The 16,641-nt window shown below is 48.5% G+C and overlaps 1 protein-coding gene across 2 annotated transcripts in view; it reads right to left on the bottom strand.

Annotated features, from left to right (window-relative positions):
* LOC144174772 (protein brain tumor-like) overlaps positions 1–16,641 on the bottom strand; it is a 106,421-nt gene that overhangs the window by 31,542 nt on the left and 58,238 nt on the right. Inside the window, exon 1 of one of the 2 annotated variants that reach the window (XM_077703648.1) lies at positions 10,288–10,728. The exons of the other annotated variant lie outside the window; for it this stretch is intronic. Coding sequence (XP_077559774.1) covers positions 10,288–10,347 — 60 coding nt within the window. The 5' untranslated portion in view covers positions 10,348–10,728. Of the gene's footprint in view, positions 1–10,287; positions 10,729–16,641 lie in introns of those variants that run through there. 2 annotated transcript variants of the gene reach the window in all.

Here is a 16,641-nt window from a genome sequence, read left to right as displayed (position 1 = left end):
CCAGGCCACAGCAGTCTCCCAAAATTTAGTTAAGGCTGGCTGTGGATCTTCAATAAATGCCAGAACTTCACACACACTCAAGCATTTTACTTCTTCACCTCCATAGAAAAAAAAAAAAAAAAAGTTGCCCCAACCAGGAATTGAGCCAGCAACCTCTTTCTTGCAACGATAGTCAGCGAGCCACAATGGTAGACACAAGGACCACCCCAAAGATTACAAAGGAGAGTAAGAATCGCCCAGCCAACGGGAAAGAAGACCATTCACCAGTAGAAAATGGAGGTTCTACTATCCGCATTGGGCAGCACTGCCACTGATGTGAAACCTGAACTACTCAAATGAAAGAATAAGTGAATACTGCGGCCATTTGTTTTGGAAGCTCCAATGAACCTCTCCCAAGGTACATCACACGGTGGCCGTGACGTCACGGCTAGCACACGTGCTCGGTGCGGCCGGGCAGGTTGTTGGCACAACATTCGCATCGGTGCGCGGCACGTATGCAACGAGCCTGCTTTGGACACGCGCAAAAGTGGAGTTTTCGTTCGTGTGTTGGCTTTTCTGATGCTGGAGGGTCTTGTGCTTTCGGCTACGCAAATCGTGCGAGCAACGGCAGCAGTGTCAGGCTCTTCTGCATCCCCAAAAAGTTAAATTCAGCTGACATTGTGGATGTGGGCAATGCGTCAAAGAGGCTGGCAGCCAAAGCAGCAACATGTTCTGCTCTTACTTATAGCAATATATTCCATTTTCGAACTTATGCTGTTCAACAAAGTGCAGTCACAGTCTACATTAGCAGCCCATGCCAATTAGTGCCATAAAACGATGCTGTGTGTTAATCTGGCAGCACCAGCAGAAATTTGGTCCAGTGAAGTGGGGGGGGGGCGGGGGGGAATTTCGTGCAGCGAAGTATTGTCATGTTTTGATGAAGTACAGTACATACAGCAATAAAAAGACAATGAATGTCTAACCTGCTTAGGCGGCATGAGATAAATGTTTTGACCAGCCATCCACGATAGCTGCCTACCGTAACCAGATCAACCACGACCAGTTTGCTTGTATGGGGAGCAAAAGTCCAAAATAAACACGTGCTTGTAAGTGCAATAAATGTATAGCCTGATAAATTATATGCCTTGAGGCTACGGTGCTTGCCGTGCCTGCATTTAGCATCACACCTTGGCTGCGAAATGGGCCTCTTACGCGTCTGTGTTGCCACACACTGAAGTCGAAAAATCAGTTTGCTCTAAGCGAATGGACTCTGTGAATGTTTTCTGTTTTCATGGTTTCCTAGCACTGGCATATGCACAGGGGGGGGGTGGGGGGGGGAAGGGGTAAATAAGGCCAGTAACTGACTTTCATGCAATAATGACTACCGAAAATCGTTTCACTGGCACTGTCGCAGGCTACGCACTAACCATATGTGAGTGCTATGTGCATTCTGAAAATGACAATGAACCATTTTTCGCAATTTTGTAGGGAAAAAGTAGCTAAGCAATCGGTAACTTGCGTAGAGGATGACATCAACTCGATGATTTTTTATTCAATAATGTTTGGCTTTGGCTTTCAAAATTTTTCTTTTGTGGTTGTTTATTTTACTTCTTTTACCTTTCATGCCCTCTTTTTCCACCCTCGACATGAAATCATGCGTGTGCCACTGCCTCTGGATGACGCAAGGAGACCAAGAACAGGCAGTGCACATGCTGCCTGAGGCAGGACTTGGCGTAACGGACTTCGACAACAAAAATGAATCGAGCTTTTTGTATATAGCCGACACAAAGTACCCCCAAAAAACATTTTTTGGGACGCACCACAACACCACCAACCTTCAGAATGGCCCCTTTTCGGCTGTTCTATCGTGCACCGATTAACTGATTAACCGAAAGCATTAATGCCCGTCGTTAGTTGACCGCACAGTACACAGTTGTGTAGTGATGGTTTCAGGTGCAGAAAGCCACCTGGAGGTGAAATGGTCGCAGCTAGGTTAGCTAGACCCACCCATTTGTAATGTAGGCGGCGAGTGACGGTCCAAACTAACACCACAACGTTCCTTTCGGGCGCTGCGCAGCCGGGTCGAGCCGATGGAGCCCACGCGTTCTGCCAACCACCGCTGCATTTCGCGGCCGCCAGTAGGTGCCCCCATCACGCGCGTGCGCTTTGTAACGTCACGGTGTTTACATACAGGGAGAGTTCCATTGCCAGTACCAATATCCTTGTCTCCCTCTGAAAGTTGTTTTCAGTGCACCTTTCAGTGTACAAAGGTGCACCTTCAGTGCACCTTTGTGCCCACACAAGCTGTCTGTGGTATGTGCAGGTGAAATTATGTAATCCCTGCTATGATGCACAACAGACCACTTAGCAAAAGGGGGGGGGGGGGGGGGGGCACGTTTTGACATTGTGTGGGAATAACGCACAGCTACTCTTTCTGCGAAAAGAAATTGTAGCGCAAGCAACAAGCAGAATGCAGAGAGAGAGAGCAATGGAGTTTATTTGAGACCCTTTGAGCTCTTCCAGCTTCAACAGCTTTTGATGCCAGCAGGCACTGACCATCAAGGTCAGCAGGGCACAGGCCCCACCATATGGAAAAGCATCCTAGGGGCTCCGCATATTTAGTGGGATGGGGAAAGATGTTTGTCTGAAAAGAACCGATCTGCCGTTCTTCCTCTTCGGGTAGGTGTTTGCGCGCTGGTCGGTAGGGGAGACGCCCTAAGCTATATATAGCACAGCGCCTTTGATCGGCCTAACCTGCTTACTTCCCAGGGTCCAGCGAGGTAACTATTGGGCCAAAAGGTGGGTGGTTTTGTTCCCTGGGACGGCACAGTGGGCAGGTACCCATTCGATAATGATGAGTCTGCCAGGCCGGCATTAGGAGATGGTTTGGTGTGCTGCCTGGTTAATTTGCCCGCACAAGTAGTTACGGGACGCTTGCCATGAATCGGTAATAGTTAAGCAGTGATTTGCGTGATGGCTAGAGCTATGGTCACTTCCTGCGCTCGTAAAGGGTTGCATCCTGGTAGCATTACACTGGTGACATGGGCAAATGTCCTGGACAACCATGGCTATCATTCCTCTTATGCCGAAATAGGAAGCCACATTTCTTTTTCCCAGAGCATTTTTAGGTGGCTTTGGCTCTCGCTGTCCTGCCCCTAGTGTGATGCACAGGGTGCACGTTTCGGGGGAGCGGTGCGATGAAAAATTTTCCCCTAATCTCTTGAGAGAGACTTCTGATTTCCGAAAGCCGACACTGTAGACAGGTTGCGAGGCCCAGATGAGAAAGAAGAGTCCTTCCTGCTTTGCGGACTCCCGGTCTCACACAGTGGCTTGAAAGATGGGCTCCTATGAACTCGTCTGTAACGGTGCTGACCCGAAATCTGAGGGCTAGTTTGCGGGTCTTCTTCATCATAGCATTCCCCTTCTTGGTTTCTGCCTTAGTCAGGTGTGCATAAAGTACGACGTATGTTATTATGGAGATCATATATTCTCGGACGAGACGAAGCGTGTATGCTTCACGCATTCCCCTCGTTTTAGTGGTTATATGTGGGATCATGTGTGTGACTTGGTCCCAAGATGTTTCAGCTTATCAAGGAGGCGGGAGTTGAAACGTCAAACTGAGGATCTTGACATGCGGCAAAGGGAACGATGGTGTGGCCCTCCATGTGGATGGTTACTGTAGTTGAGTTCAGGAGAGGTTTCTTGTAGAAACAAGGGGGAGTTTGTATTGTTGTAGTGCACATTTGGACCGCTGAGCTTAGAGAAGTTGTCAACATTACCAATCTGTCACTCGAAAGCCCTCGTCAGTTTTGCCTATGGATTTCATGCTCAACCAGAGGGCAATGTCGTCTGCCTACAAGCCGTGATGTATGCGCGGAATGGAGTCCAATAAGAAAGGGAAGTGGAGTGTATGTAGGGCAAAAGAAGGGAAATTACCCAACCCTCCCAGTCATTGCAACCGAAAGAGGGAAACTTAACCGAGGGAAAAGGGCAACGATGATGATGATGAGAGAAACCGTGTCCACCTCTGGACACATGCCACTGTAGGCACCACGTCATTAACATGCTTAGAGTAAACGTTTCCTTCCACAACAGCAGCTCTTCACCAGCCCAACTGTTCCACAATTCGACACTAATGCGTTCACATTCACTGCAGCGTAGGCAGTGCTCAGGCGTTCTTGAATATCAAACAATTGGTGACTGATCCCATTTTTTTACAACTTCACCCCAATTTCACGCTGACTATTAACTGCTTTCAAGAACCACCCATGGAGGCAGCGCCGAGGCTTCTAGTTTGACTTCACGGCGAAAAGAGTGGAAGGACTGGAGGGGCACTGTGTGGGGAAGGAGAGGCAATGGAGTCTTCAAACTGAGGATGGCCGAAAGAGAGAGAGAAGTGTGGGTGGTTGAGGGTGGGTGAAGAGAATATGACTTTTCTGCATAAATCTATCCCACACAACTCCCCAAGGAGTCTCATTGCTGACAAAATTCCCCCACTTCAGCAAACTGTTCACCCAAGCCTAATTGTTCAAAAGCGCGAACATAAGTGCATTGGGGCTGCCATTATGCTGCCAGGACCCACAAGGCTCGCACTGCCACAAAAAAATGGATAAATGGCATCATGCACAAAGAGCCACCCAGACGCTGTCGGCGCAAGACCTTGTTCTGTAGCAGCACCGAGTGGAATAAGTAGCGACATCCTATGAAGGTGCCAAGGATTACCAATCAGAGAAGCATGTCACAAATGAACGAATCAAGAAATCGCACAGCGTCCTCTTCGACAGCCTTTGGTTTTTCTTACACAAACCCAGTCAACCATAAATAAGGCCACTCTACTGCCAAATCGAGAATGCTGCGTGCTACGTTGCACTCAACTGGAACTGTGGGTATCTTAATACTATGCAAGATACTGTGGCCTTGTTTTGGCTCGATTAAAACCAATCCTGCGTGTATGCTTAATTAAAACCACATTGCTGACCTTCAATGCATACTTATGTCGTGCCTGAAATGTGTCCAAGGTTTACTTTGTGCCAAACAAAACTGCAAACTTAATTTTCTAGCAATGGTACCACTGGTTTTTTTTTTTTTTTTTTTTGCAGTGACACTAATATTTTCCAATGAGAAATGGTACAGTCTCATTTGGCTGGAAACAGAATAAAAACAAAGCAAAAAGCCTGTTGGCACTCATTCATTAGGATATACTTGACGTATAAAAGCAATAATTTGAATTCTAAGCTCCGGTTAATTTGTTTTGCAAAGGTTTTTAATTTGTGGGAACTCACCTGGTAGCAGCTTATACTGTTTTGCCCGATTGATCTTCACCCGTCCTACTTGAACAACGGATTCTCGTGTTCATTATTAAACGGGCTACTATGTACTAGTTTCCCATCACCCTCTTTAAATGCAGCTTGCATTATTAAAATTGGCATGCATTGTTCCTGCAAGGCTGTTTTGTTCTATTAATTACGAAGGCTCCGCTTTTGCCTTCATTATCCCTCTGATTTGCGCATTTTTCTCATTACGTGTGGTACCTCACTTTGTGGTCGTCGTAACTATGTTCACTGTAGCTGGCCCGAATAAAAAGATTAGCATGGAACAATACTTCTCCACAAGGTTTACCAGCAAGAGGTAAGCGGAAAGACAACAGGCCCTCAGAGAACGCATTCAATCTTACTCCAGTGTGACTCATATCTTTGCATAACTTGAAAATGCTAAAGCTTGCAACGTTTGCTATTAACAACCAATCAATCCGCTATAAGTCAACCATGCGCAAACCTCTCCCCCTCTCATTCTTTTAGAGGCTTGGGTGAATGTTAGAGCAACTAAATTCTGCTGGCTGCAGGGACTGCAAGATAAGCGTAAGTTTGACCATCTCGCCGCCTCCGCGTACCGCCGCCGCAGAACGAGGCGGAGGTGACCGCGACCGAAACAGCCGCAACAAGGCCATTGCTCTACCCCGAATTTTTTTCCCTAGCCTCGCCCCCAGCCTCTTCCTAGGGAAGAAAAGTACCCAGGCGCCCGCCTTCATGCCGCACGTTTTCCGCTAGTAAGCCTGCGAGTTCAACGAATGCGAAAAGTTATTGAAACCCTGTTCTCACAAAAATGTGTACGCGCGAGAAAAACAAGTTTTCTGAAGTTTCGTCGCGGAAAATTACTGCCGCACTTTTGAGCCACAACGTTGGGTACGGAGGAGCAGGCGGGCATCGGAACCACCACGATGTGCACCGTCGTTGGAGAGAACAGACCAAGGAGGCGAGGAGGAGATTCCTCTCTCCCGCCAGCAAGCTCCAAGTTCAAGGGCAAGCCGGGAAAAAGAGAGCGCGAAAGGAGCGGTCGAGAGAGGAGGCGCAGCCACTCAGCGGAGGCGGAGGGAGAAGTTTGAAGAACGAAAAAAGACCGCGAGAGGTGGCGCACCAGCGGCTAATGCTTACCGGAAAAGAGAGGGGGGAAGAAAACGTAGCCAGAAAAAGGGCGAGGGGGTGGAGGAAATGTTGCCGGCGAAGGAGGCCGACAGGGAAGAGAGGCGGCAGCGCCTGCAGAGGAGGCAGCGGAGGCAGAGAGAACAAGGAGGCGCGTTCCCCAGACCAGTGCGAAGCGGGCTCTCGGCGGCGGCAGCAGCGACAGACGCCGATCGATACCCTCCGGTGCCGTCGACCCCGAGCGGAGCAGGAGGAGAAGGCGGCAGAGAAGAGCGGAGGAGGAACGCCCGGAGAGCAGGCAGCCCCGCACAGGAAGAGCGCACGGCGGGGAAGGCCGCTTTCTTGCCGCCGCGACGGAGCATGAACCCTTCACGAGGAAATCGCCGCGGAACGACCAACCTTCTGGCGTTTGGCACCGCCGGTCATTGCACGATGAAACGCATTCCTCCTCCTCCGCTCTATCCTGGGCATTGTTGCGTCGTCGCAGCAGCAGACGCGGGACGAGAACAGGCCCGCCGCAATTCAGAGCCCTCCGCGAGGCCATTACACAACACGTATGCGGAAGCGGTGACGGCTCGGTTTGCGACACCTCGGAAGGTGAATGTCGCGAATGTTTTGTTTTCCTTCGACCTCGAGGCAGATTTCGCCACACCACGTAGGGAAATGGAGCCACTTTAAAAGTACTCGCCGAATTCTTCGTTTACTGTTACTGCTGGTTGGGTTGATTTTATTTAATGTCACTGAAAGTAGCTCGTAGCTTAACTGTTAGCAGCAAAACTATAGTTCCGAGAACAGAAGTAAAGAAAACTTAAATTGTAAAAAAACAGCGCTTTGACGTGAATAGCGGTGTGGACTCGTTTACCGAATGTACGGCTTTGTTTTCCTTTCGCCATGGCGATATGACTTAATAGAGCGAGCTGCAGGGTTGCGAGCACGTTTTCTATTTCCTTGATAAACTTTCTTAAGACAAAAAGGAAATACCAAGCGTGTACACGAACGTTACAAGCAGGAACTGGTGGTTAAAGCTCTGCGAGTTCGCTTATCACATGCTTAGGCCAGCCATTCGACGTAACGTCTGCACAACGAAGCGACGCTGTGCATTCAGTTACGTATCGCACTTCACTGTGCAGCGATCAAGATGCGCAGGTTGTTGGCCCAGACTGCCGCATCCTGCTTGCACCACCAGCCTGGTTCGTCGTTATCAACAAGAGCCGTGCACGAATATTGATGCCCGCGGATGCAAGGGAAGTGAGCAGAAAAGAACAAGGCGTTTTTTTGTTTTTTTTTTTTACAGCGTGACTCCGTCGAGCAGGCGTCCTACCAAACAGTACTTCGAAAGAAAAAGAGCACAAAATAAGGGTTCCTCAAAACACAATGCACCAATCAGAAGCAGGCCGTATTCTTAATCCCAGAGTGCAGCGCATGCGCGGAGTTGCTAGATCCACTAGCCATAAAGAGCAACATTTACCGAAAGCTGCACGCTCCGTTGTTTGTACAGCAAACCTCGTTATAGCGAAGTCATCGATACAATAAAATGGCTTCGTTATAAGAGACACGTCGTTAAAACTGGGTATAATTTGCTGTCTGAACACCGTTATGGGACTCGTGAAACAATTCGAACAAAGCGATTACGCTATAGCGAGAATTGCTGATGATATAGTACAAACTTTGTCGTAAGAATGGGGCACAAAAACGACAGGCCTTCGTCGCATGTACTTCTTTTACGGGCTCCTTCCGTTCTTCAAAGCACTACCTACCACACTCCTAACTTTCAATTTATCATTCCTGAACCGTTTATCGCAGTTTTGAGTTGATTATTTTGGTTGTAAAAAGCAAATATGCAAAACCAAAATAAGTCCCGAAGAAACAGGCCGCTGTAAAGGCACCCTGAAAGATCCGTAAATGCAGGTTAACCTCGCTGGTAAGCAGTTTCCAAGCTGCCTTCAGCGGAGACGCACCCGTATGACAGAATAGTCGCTGTGGCACGAAAAATCGTGTGGTACGCGCTCGGAGAGCGCGAAGCGGCACCGCGCTCTCTGGGCAGGCGACGCCCAACAAAAACGAGTGCACCCACGGCGGGGCAGACGAAAAACAGGATCGGCAGAGCCCAAATTCCGCGAAGCACAGAAAACGGGTAAGAAAGAAAAAAAAGGTGGGGAGCGCGATCAGAGAGCAGTGGAGGAACGCGTCCGGAGCGGGGGGTGTAACGTTTTGGCAGCTGCGGTGGGGGCAAGAACCTGGCAGAAAAAGCAGAAGAAAGCGGGCGTCCGGGGAGCGGCAGTTCCCAAAAAAGGTGCACGACCAGAGTGTCAAGGTCACGAGACGACGCTGCTGCTGCTCCCATCATTCCCCGGGGGGCAGAGAAACTACTGCCTGACTCTGCTACTGCGAAGGCGGCGATAGTCCGCGCCTTGCCCCGCTCAAACTCACTCACGGGAGGCCGACACAAGTGTTGGTTGCGTACGGCACTGAATATTGACAAACATTAATCCCATATTACCTGCTTTTAGTTGGAACTGCTCCACTTTGAGAACTGCACGGACGGCTTCCGTTCATTGTTTGCACAACTTATAGGCCAAAAGCCGCTGCTCAAAGCCTCTGACTACCATAGGGCGGCTGGAGCTACGCGCTGTTGCCTTTTGAAGACTAGACGGACGAGTAACAAACACCCCAGCAGTTATTTCAGGGAGGAAGTGTAAGCGACCACTGACAACAAACGTTTCACAATTTTTGTAACGGCAGAATGAAGCACTATCTTGGTTTCAGGCTACAGCATATCGAGTTGAATTGAAAACAAACGCCGGAAAATGAAAGGAAATCTTTAAATAGACGTTAAACGTAAAACAATAGAATCAAGCCTAATATGAGAAACAAATCACATGCAGCTGGTGCTTATCAGTGACCATGGCTTTCGACCCCCTCGAACCGAAAGAATGACGCTGACGCGCGCGCATAACAATGTCACCGTTCAACTGTAAATTACGACAATCGCTCAGTGCTCTCAAGCACCTCCGACCGCTTTTGTCGTAGTTTTGCAAGCCATGCTTCTCATGGCAAGCTGGTATGACGTCGATGCGCACCACCGAAGCGACTTCACTTCGTAGCTGTGACTCGTACGCGTAACATCGTAGTTTTTCAAGCACCACTACTTCCCCCAAAATGCGCATTAGCACTTCAGGAAGCACAAAAGCAAGTCCCACAACAACAGTCACGACACAAATCCTTTGTTTCAGCAGCGAAGTTTCGAGCACGCCAGCTGCACGTGCGCGAAACGAAATCAAGCCGAGAATCGCGTCGGGCGGAGCCCCCCAGTAGCGGGGCCAATGTCAACAAACTTGCCGGCCGCCACTGCAATCGCGGTCTCGGACAAAGAAACATCGCAACGCCCGGCGGCGACCGGCAAGTTCGTAACTCCAAACAGCCCGCGCGTCACTCGCAGCGGCCCCTCTCTCCCCGGGCGCCCGCACGGGACGCGGAAAGCGTGTTCTCCCGGCTGCTGGCGATGGAGTGAACAATCGTGCAATCGCGGAGCGGCCAGCGCAACCAAGAGCGTCGACCTCGCACTAGGGACCGGGGGGGACCACGGCCAAGGTCGCTGTTCCGTACAAGGTCACGATATCCTTGACCCGTGCTCGCCAGTTCAACGCGGCTCGACTCGTTCGGACAACAGCCGGTTCGCAGCCGAGGCGTCCACGCCGAGGAAAGCTGGCGAAAGGCGGCTCTCGGACGAACCGAGTTCGTTGGGACCAGAACAAAGACGGGTGGGAGCGCGCGCCGCCGGAAAGAGCGTACGTAGTACGCCCGAGTTCCGACGGCGGGTCGACGACGCCACTCCGGGTACATACGCGGGCGAGCTCCGCTCGAAAAGCGCTTCCGCCATGAGACTTACCATCAGGTCCACTTCGGAGAGCATGTCCGCGTCTGCGGCCTGGTCGCACAGAACGCACATACAGGGCGCACGGAGGTTAGCGGGGCACACAGTCTTGTGCGCGGTGCCGTGGTCGTCCGTAATCACCGCATCCGCGATGGCCTCCGGGCCCGGCGGCGGGGACACATCCTCATCGGCCGACGACGAGACCACCACTCCTCGCTCGGGCTTCAGGGCGCACACGTCTCTCGGGGGACAACCGACCGGGTGGGACACAACGACTTCTTCCGCGCGGCGGACGTGCACCTTGGACTACTGCTCGGCCGGTTTCAACTCCCGCCGTGTGGAGAGGACGCGCGACGCGTGGGGGGGGCGCAACGCAGCAGCAGCAGCAGCACCGACAACACAAGCCTCCCTCCTCGATCCGCAGGGGTCGTCGCTCCCTCTTGCCCTCTTCCAACGGACCGCGCCGACGCGCCCCCTGCCGCAAGCGTCCCTCCGAACGCCGCGCCCACGTGACGGGAAGTGACGCGGGAGCCGCGCCCCCTCTCCCAGACGGGCCCCTCCGCCTTCCACCTCGCTATCGGGAGACAAATGCCCCCCCACCCGGTCCGATCGCGAAAAAGAAGAGGAGCATTGGATGCGCCGAATTCGAGCGGCAGAGACGGGACGAAAATTGCGCAACTTTCGCCTCATTTAGCAACTTAATATTTAGCTCATACTTCATACTCAGTTTATACTTGGTAATGCACCTAACGGCTCTCTTTCATTCTTTGATTCGGCACTTCGGTTAGAGAAGGATGTCGAGCGACATGTCAGTACTCAAATCTGGTAACAAGCCAATAATATCTAAGTTATTTTTATACTTCTCTTATTTTTACTATATCTAAACTTATCTAACCATTTACGAGAGCAGTGCATGGCACCAAAATAAAAATAGACATTATTTTCCTAATCGCAACACAGCTCCGAGATTGTTCAACTGTTTCACGGTCAAATTATTGCACGATAATGCACGTCGACTTTATAACCGAGGACGGCTCGACGCCATCTTTACAGATTGTGTAGACCTGTTGAGTTTCACAGCAAGCTTTTCAGCGAACATTCAACCCCTGCTTGATAAGGATAATGCACGATAGGTTTATTTGCGTTACGCCGTCCTGAATTTGCCCGTTTAATTGAACGAAGTCATTCCCAGTTGAGATATCACGAGTTGAGATATCACGAGTGTTGAGATATAGGTTTAAAATTCAAATCCAGTAGTATAATTGTTAGCGTTTTTTTTATCGCCCTCCAGATTGTTCACACGGTTTCACTGCAGAATTCCGTCGTATTCTTGCCGAACTTGCTCGTCGGTTTCCGCACTCAAACATAATAATTTTTGGGGATTTCAACTTCCCTGACATAGCGTGGTCTAATCAAATATCTTCTAGCACACCATCCGAGTCTAATGCGTTTCTACAATGTTGTCTTGATTTCAACCTCACCCAATTAGTTACAAGCCCAACACGGCGTTCAACCCACTGTTCGAATATTCTTGACTTGGTACTGACTAACAACGCAGATATATGCTCTGATATAACACATCTTAATGGTTTATCCGATCATGACGTGCTAACCGGTCGCATAGTTCCTCCTCTTATCAAGCGGCAAACATTTAGCAAGCTCATTCGATGTTACAAGAAAGCCAATTTCGATCGTATTAACCACGAACTATCACTTTTTGCCATTGACTTTCTAACAGATAACTTGTCGCGGACCGTCGAAGAAAACTGGTTACTACTGAAAAACGCCCTCACTAATCTGATTGATAAGTACATCCCGGTCATCTCTATTAAATCCGATAATACTGCCCCTTGGTTTTCACAGAAACTTCGCCGCCTAAACAACAAGAAGAAAAGATTATTCAGACAAGCTGACAAAAGTAAATTAGCTGTTTCCTGGCAACGGTATAAGGAATGTGATAGAGAATATCAAAAATTGCTCAAAACCACGCGCTTACAGTTTTTTCAACGTGATTTATCATCCATGCTAACAAATAATCCTCGGCGTTTCTGGCGTGTCATCAATCCCAAGCATAATCCCGACATCGTCTTTACTGATCAGAACGGCGTAATAATAACTGGCAGTGACTGTTCGGAACTACTGAACAAAACATTTTCCTTGGTATTTACAGTCGAATCTTCCCTCCCACAGGCAACCATACGCAGTAGCACTAATGCATTTATGCCTGAAATAACCATAACCGATGCTGGCATATTTTCTCTTCTGACTAATCTCAAGACTTCTTCTTCGACTGACAACACTGGTTTAAATAAAACTATTCTAAAAAATATAGCACAAAGCATATTCCCAATATTATCCGCTCTATTCCAACAGTCTCTAACCACCGGCGTTATACCCCATGACTGGAAGGTGGCGAAGGTTGTTCCGTTTTTCAAATCTGGTGATCGTACCTCACCCCTAAACTATCGCCCTATTTCACTAACCAGTACTATATGCAAACTCATGGAGCATATTATTCACTCCCAGATCATTAACTACCTCGAAAAACATAACCTTATTTTTCGGCATCAGCACGGTTTCCGCAAAGGCTATTCATGTGACACCCAACTAGCTGGCTTCATTCACGAAATACATTCATCCATAGACGCTGGAATTATAGTCGACGCAATTTTCCTAGACTTTTCAAAAGCATTTGATCGTGTTCCTCACCATCGACTTTTTCACAAGCTTACGCTACTGAACATCGACTCTGCTGTTATAACATGGATAAAAGACTTTCTTTCTAACAGGATGCAATTTACAACAGTTGACAATCACAACTCCTCTCTAGTCCCCGTAACATCTGGTGTTCCTCAGGGAAGTGTACTCGGGCCCTTGCTTTTTCTAGTTTATATTAATGATCTACCAGACTGCGTTAAATCTAACATAAGGTTATTTGCGGATGACTGCGTATTATACCGTAAAATTCAATCTAACCATGACCACGATATTCTACAATCTGACCTTAATGCTATAAACACATGGTGCTCAACCTGGCTAATGCCTCTAAACCTTGCTAAAACAAAACTAGTGTCCTTTACTAATCACGCCTCCCAAAATTCAGCATCCTACATATTAAACAACAGCCTCGTGGACAGAACTTCCAGCTATAAATACCTTGGTGTACATCTAACCAGTAACTTGACATGGAATAATCACATTAACCATATCCTCGCGTCTGCTAACCGTTCGCTTGGTTTCCTTAAACGTAACCTCAGACATGCACCCGCCCGTTTACGAAAGTTAGCATATATTACACTAATACGCCCTAAACTAGAATACGCGTCAGCCATTTGGGATCCTCATCAGGCATATCTAATAAATGACTTAGAAGCTTTACAAAACCGTGCTGTCCGCTTCATCTTATCTGATTACTCACCCTATACCAGCGTAACCGAATTAAAAAATCGTGCTGAACTTGTAACCTTATCGCATCGTCGCAACATATCTCGCTTAACTTTATTTCATAAACTGTACTACCATGCATGCCTTCATAACGAATTTATGTGTGAACCCGCCGCCATTTTTCCTCGTCGAGATCACTCATGCAAAATCAAACGCATCACATGTCATACCGTTGCTTTTGCCGAATCATTTGCTCCTCGTACCACAATAGACTGGAATAATTTACCATCAAACATTGTTACTGAACCTAATACCACGAAATTTACTAATGCTTTGAGCAAAAATATCAATGTATAATATGTATCATTTCATGCGTCATTTCATTCAGTTCTTGCCTTGTCAGATGACATGTTGTAATATACCATGTGGTTATAATCGGTGTAGTTTGTTCTAGTTCCTGTACCAATAGCTGTTCCTATTATTCTACCTAATTTTTGTATTTGTTTTCACTCTAGCAATGTTAATGATTTGTACCATTTTTTAGTTCTTGTGTTTATTTTTGTTCTTGTTCTAGTTTATGTGACACCTTTGTAACCCCCCTACCCTATGTAATACCCTCCCCAGAGGGCCTTTAGGGTTTTTTTGAAATAAATAAAAAGCCGCAAAGTTCGGTGCTTATCATTTACATCAATGGCATAGCAGAGGCAGCAGGTGACTAACCAGTAAGCCAGATACTGTGCGCTGATGACTGCGTTACTTGATAATACGCCTAAACTTCAAATTTAAGTTTTGTGCTTTCACTGTCTTGTTTGAACATCCACTAACACTAAAAAATGAGTAGTTATGCACTTTCAAAACACGCAGATTCGCGTTTTACTGGCACTAATACCGTTTGAATACCTCAGTGAAAACACCGACGACAAATCCAAATCGGCGCAACACGTCAAAGAATTCGCGGCAAGGCGTTTCGGGAAATCGGGCACCTGAAACGAACTCAAAGCAACTGGACTACGCACTTTTAAAACCCTTGCGAGGCACGAAGCAGCAAATACCTCGGTAACTTCTCATCGTGCGCATGATAGAACCAGGTTACGACGTAAAAGAAAAATAATGAGCTAATCAATTAATTTTCCATCGCCATGGACGGCTATTCCCACTGCCTTTATATCGCACGTTTTATCGCTGGTTCAAACGCGCGAACGTCGGAGGACAACGGGGACTACCACTTGCCCATTAACCGTAGGCCCATTGCGTGGTCTTGTACATAAGATAGTCCGACTCCGGCGTCCGGATTCAGCACGCACAACTCGACCATCCCATCCCCTGAATTGCGTTAATACCTCTAAAGTCTAAAGCCAGCTTTTTGATTGATTCCTTTTTTAACAAAATGTGAATTCGCGGAATCAACTTTATTGTAGCCGTCTGCGTAAACTCGACGCAGAACAGCTCGAGAGGATGGGCACAGTTAGTGTTTTGTCCACATTTTTTTGTAGACGTACCCTCTGCATGCAATCATACCAATCCTTAAAAGTTAAGTGCGTGGTATTTGTAAAAGACATAAATACCTCCTTAGTACGATCAAAGACGAACGCATGTACATTCAAAACGTAGCCACGTACGCTATCCAAGGATCACCCGGGCGAACCTTGAACAGTGCACAGCCACGGTGTAGGGATTGCTATTCGTTAATGCCGAAAGCTCTGTTACTATTCGTGCAGGATAGCAAACTAGGCTCTAGCCAGGTTAACTTTCCTGCCTTTCTTCTACATTCTTCCTTCCTTCCTTCCTTGACGGGGCGGCAGGGAGCGACATTGAATACTGTTACGCACTAGGAATTACAGCTGACAGGACTTGTTCATCTGCTTTTTTCCTGCCATCATTGCGTGGTTGAAAGCAAAAAAAAGGCTACAGAAAAAAGTGCTCTGAGCTTCACGAGACCAGTGAGGGCGTAGGCTGTACACAGCGCACCGAGCCCATACACCGACGTATAAGGAAGCCTCGCCTGACCACACCATCCGTGTTCCATGCACGTGCTCATCATAACACAGGGCAGATAATCAACACTAAGATCTCTATAATCTTACCCCGTCCTACTCAATGCCCGGGAAAACAAAAACAACCAACCAACCCCAAGTACCGTTAAGCAAACAATGAAGGGCGGATGACACTCGCGTTGAGCTAAGCAACAGCTTCGCACCTCACACCCTCGTGAGTTATCTACAGCCACTCGGGCGCCCAAATCCGGCTAAGACCCATCGACGCCGTGCTGCGGCAACTATCCGAGCAGGCATCCACGACAGCGCACACTAGCACGACTGCAGCAACATCCCGTATTATAGTGTCAGGCAACCGGGACTGTCGTATCCTTGCTCAAGAACACAAGGAAAACGTGTCTCCAACGAGACTAAACTGCCGAGCTGTGTGGTCTAACGCCGACGTCACGCCTGACTGCGGCCTAGACGTGCAAGAGACGCATAACTACTACTACGTATCAACCCCAAATTCGACGTAGGGCAATGGCAGAGAGAGAGAGAGAGAGAGAGAGAGAGAGAGAGAGAGAGAGAGAGAGAGAGAGAGAGAGAGAGAGAGAGAGAGAGAGAGAGAGAGAGAGAGAGAGAGAGAGAGAGAGAGAGAGAGAGAGAGAGAGAGAGAGAGAGAGAGAGAGAGAGAGAGAGAGAGAGAGACGCACCAACAATTGTTGCCGTCCGCTTGCTGCACCATCCCACTGCGGACGATCGGCGGCAAAGAAACGGGTCATCTCTGCCGGACACCAGTTGGCGACGGCCGTCATCCCGGTCGACAGCGGCCCGGGGGGTTACAACGACAAGCGCGCTCCCCAACGTTTGCTACACAGCGCCCACGCAGCAGAAGTAGAAGCAAACGGACATTCTCCGAACCACCTACAACAGATGCAGAAATGAAACAGCAAAGTACCGCGTGCGCTTCGAAAACCGAGGCTCTCGAAAGGCTAGAAACAGTTCTGCG

The sequence above is a fragment of the Haemaphysalis longicornis genome, unplaced genomic scaffold, assembly GCF_048455015.1.
Source record: "Haemaphysalis longicornis isolate Haplotype H1 unplaced genomic scaffold, Haemaphysalis longicornis Haplotype H1 scaffold_3, whole genome shotgun sequence".
Lineage (NCBI taxonomy): Eukaryota > Metazoa > Arthropoda > Arachnida > Ixodida > Ixodidae > Haemaphysalis > Haemaphysalis longicornis.
Note: the sequence above shows the minus strand (reverse complement) of the source record. Positions and strands in the feature narration are given on the sequence as shown.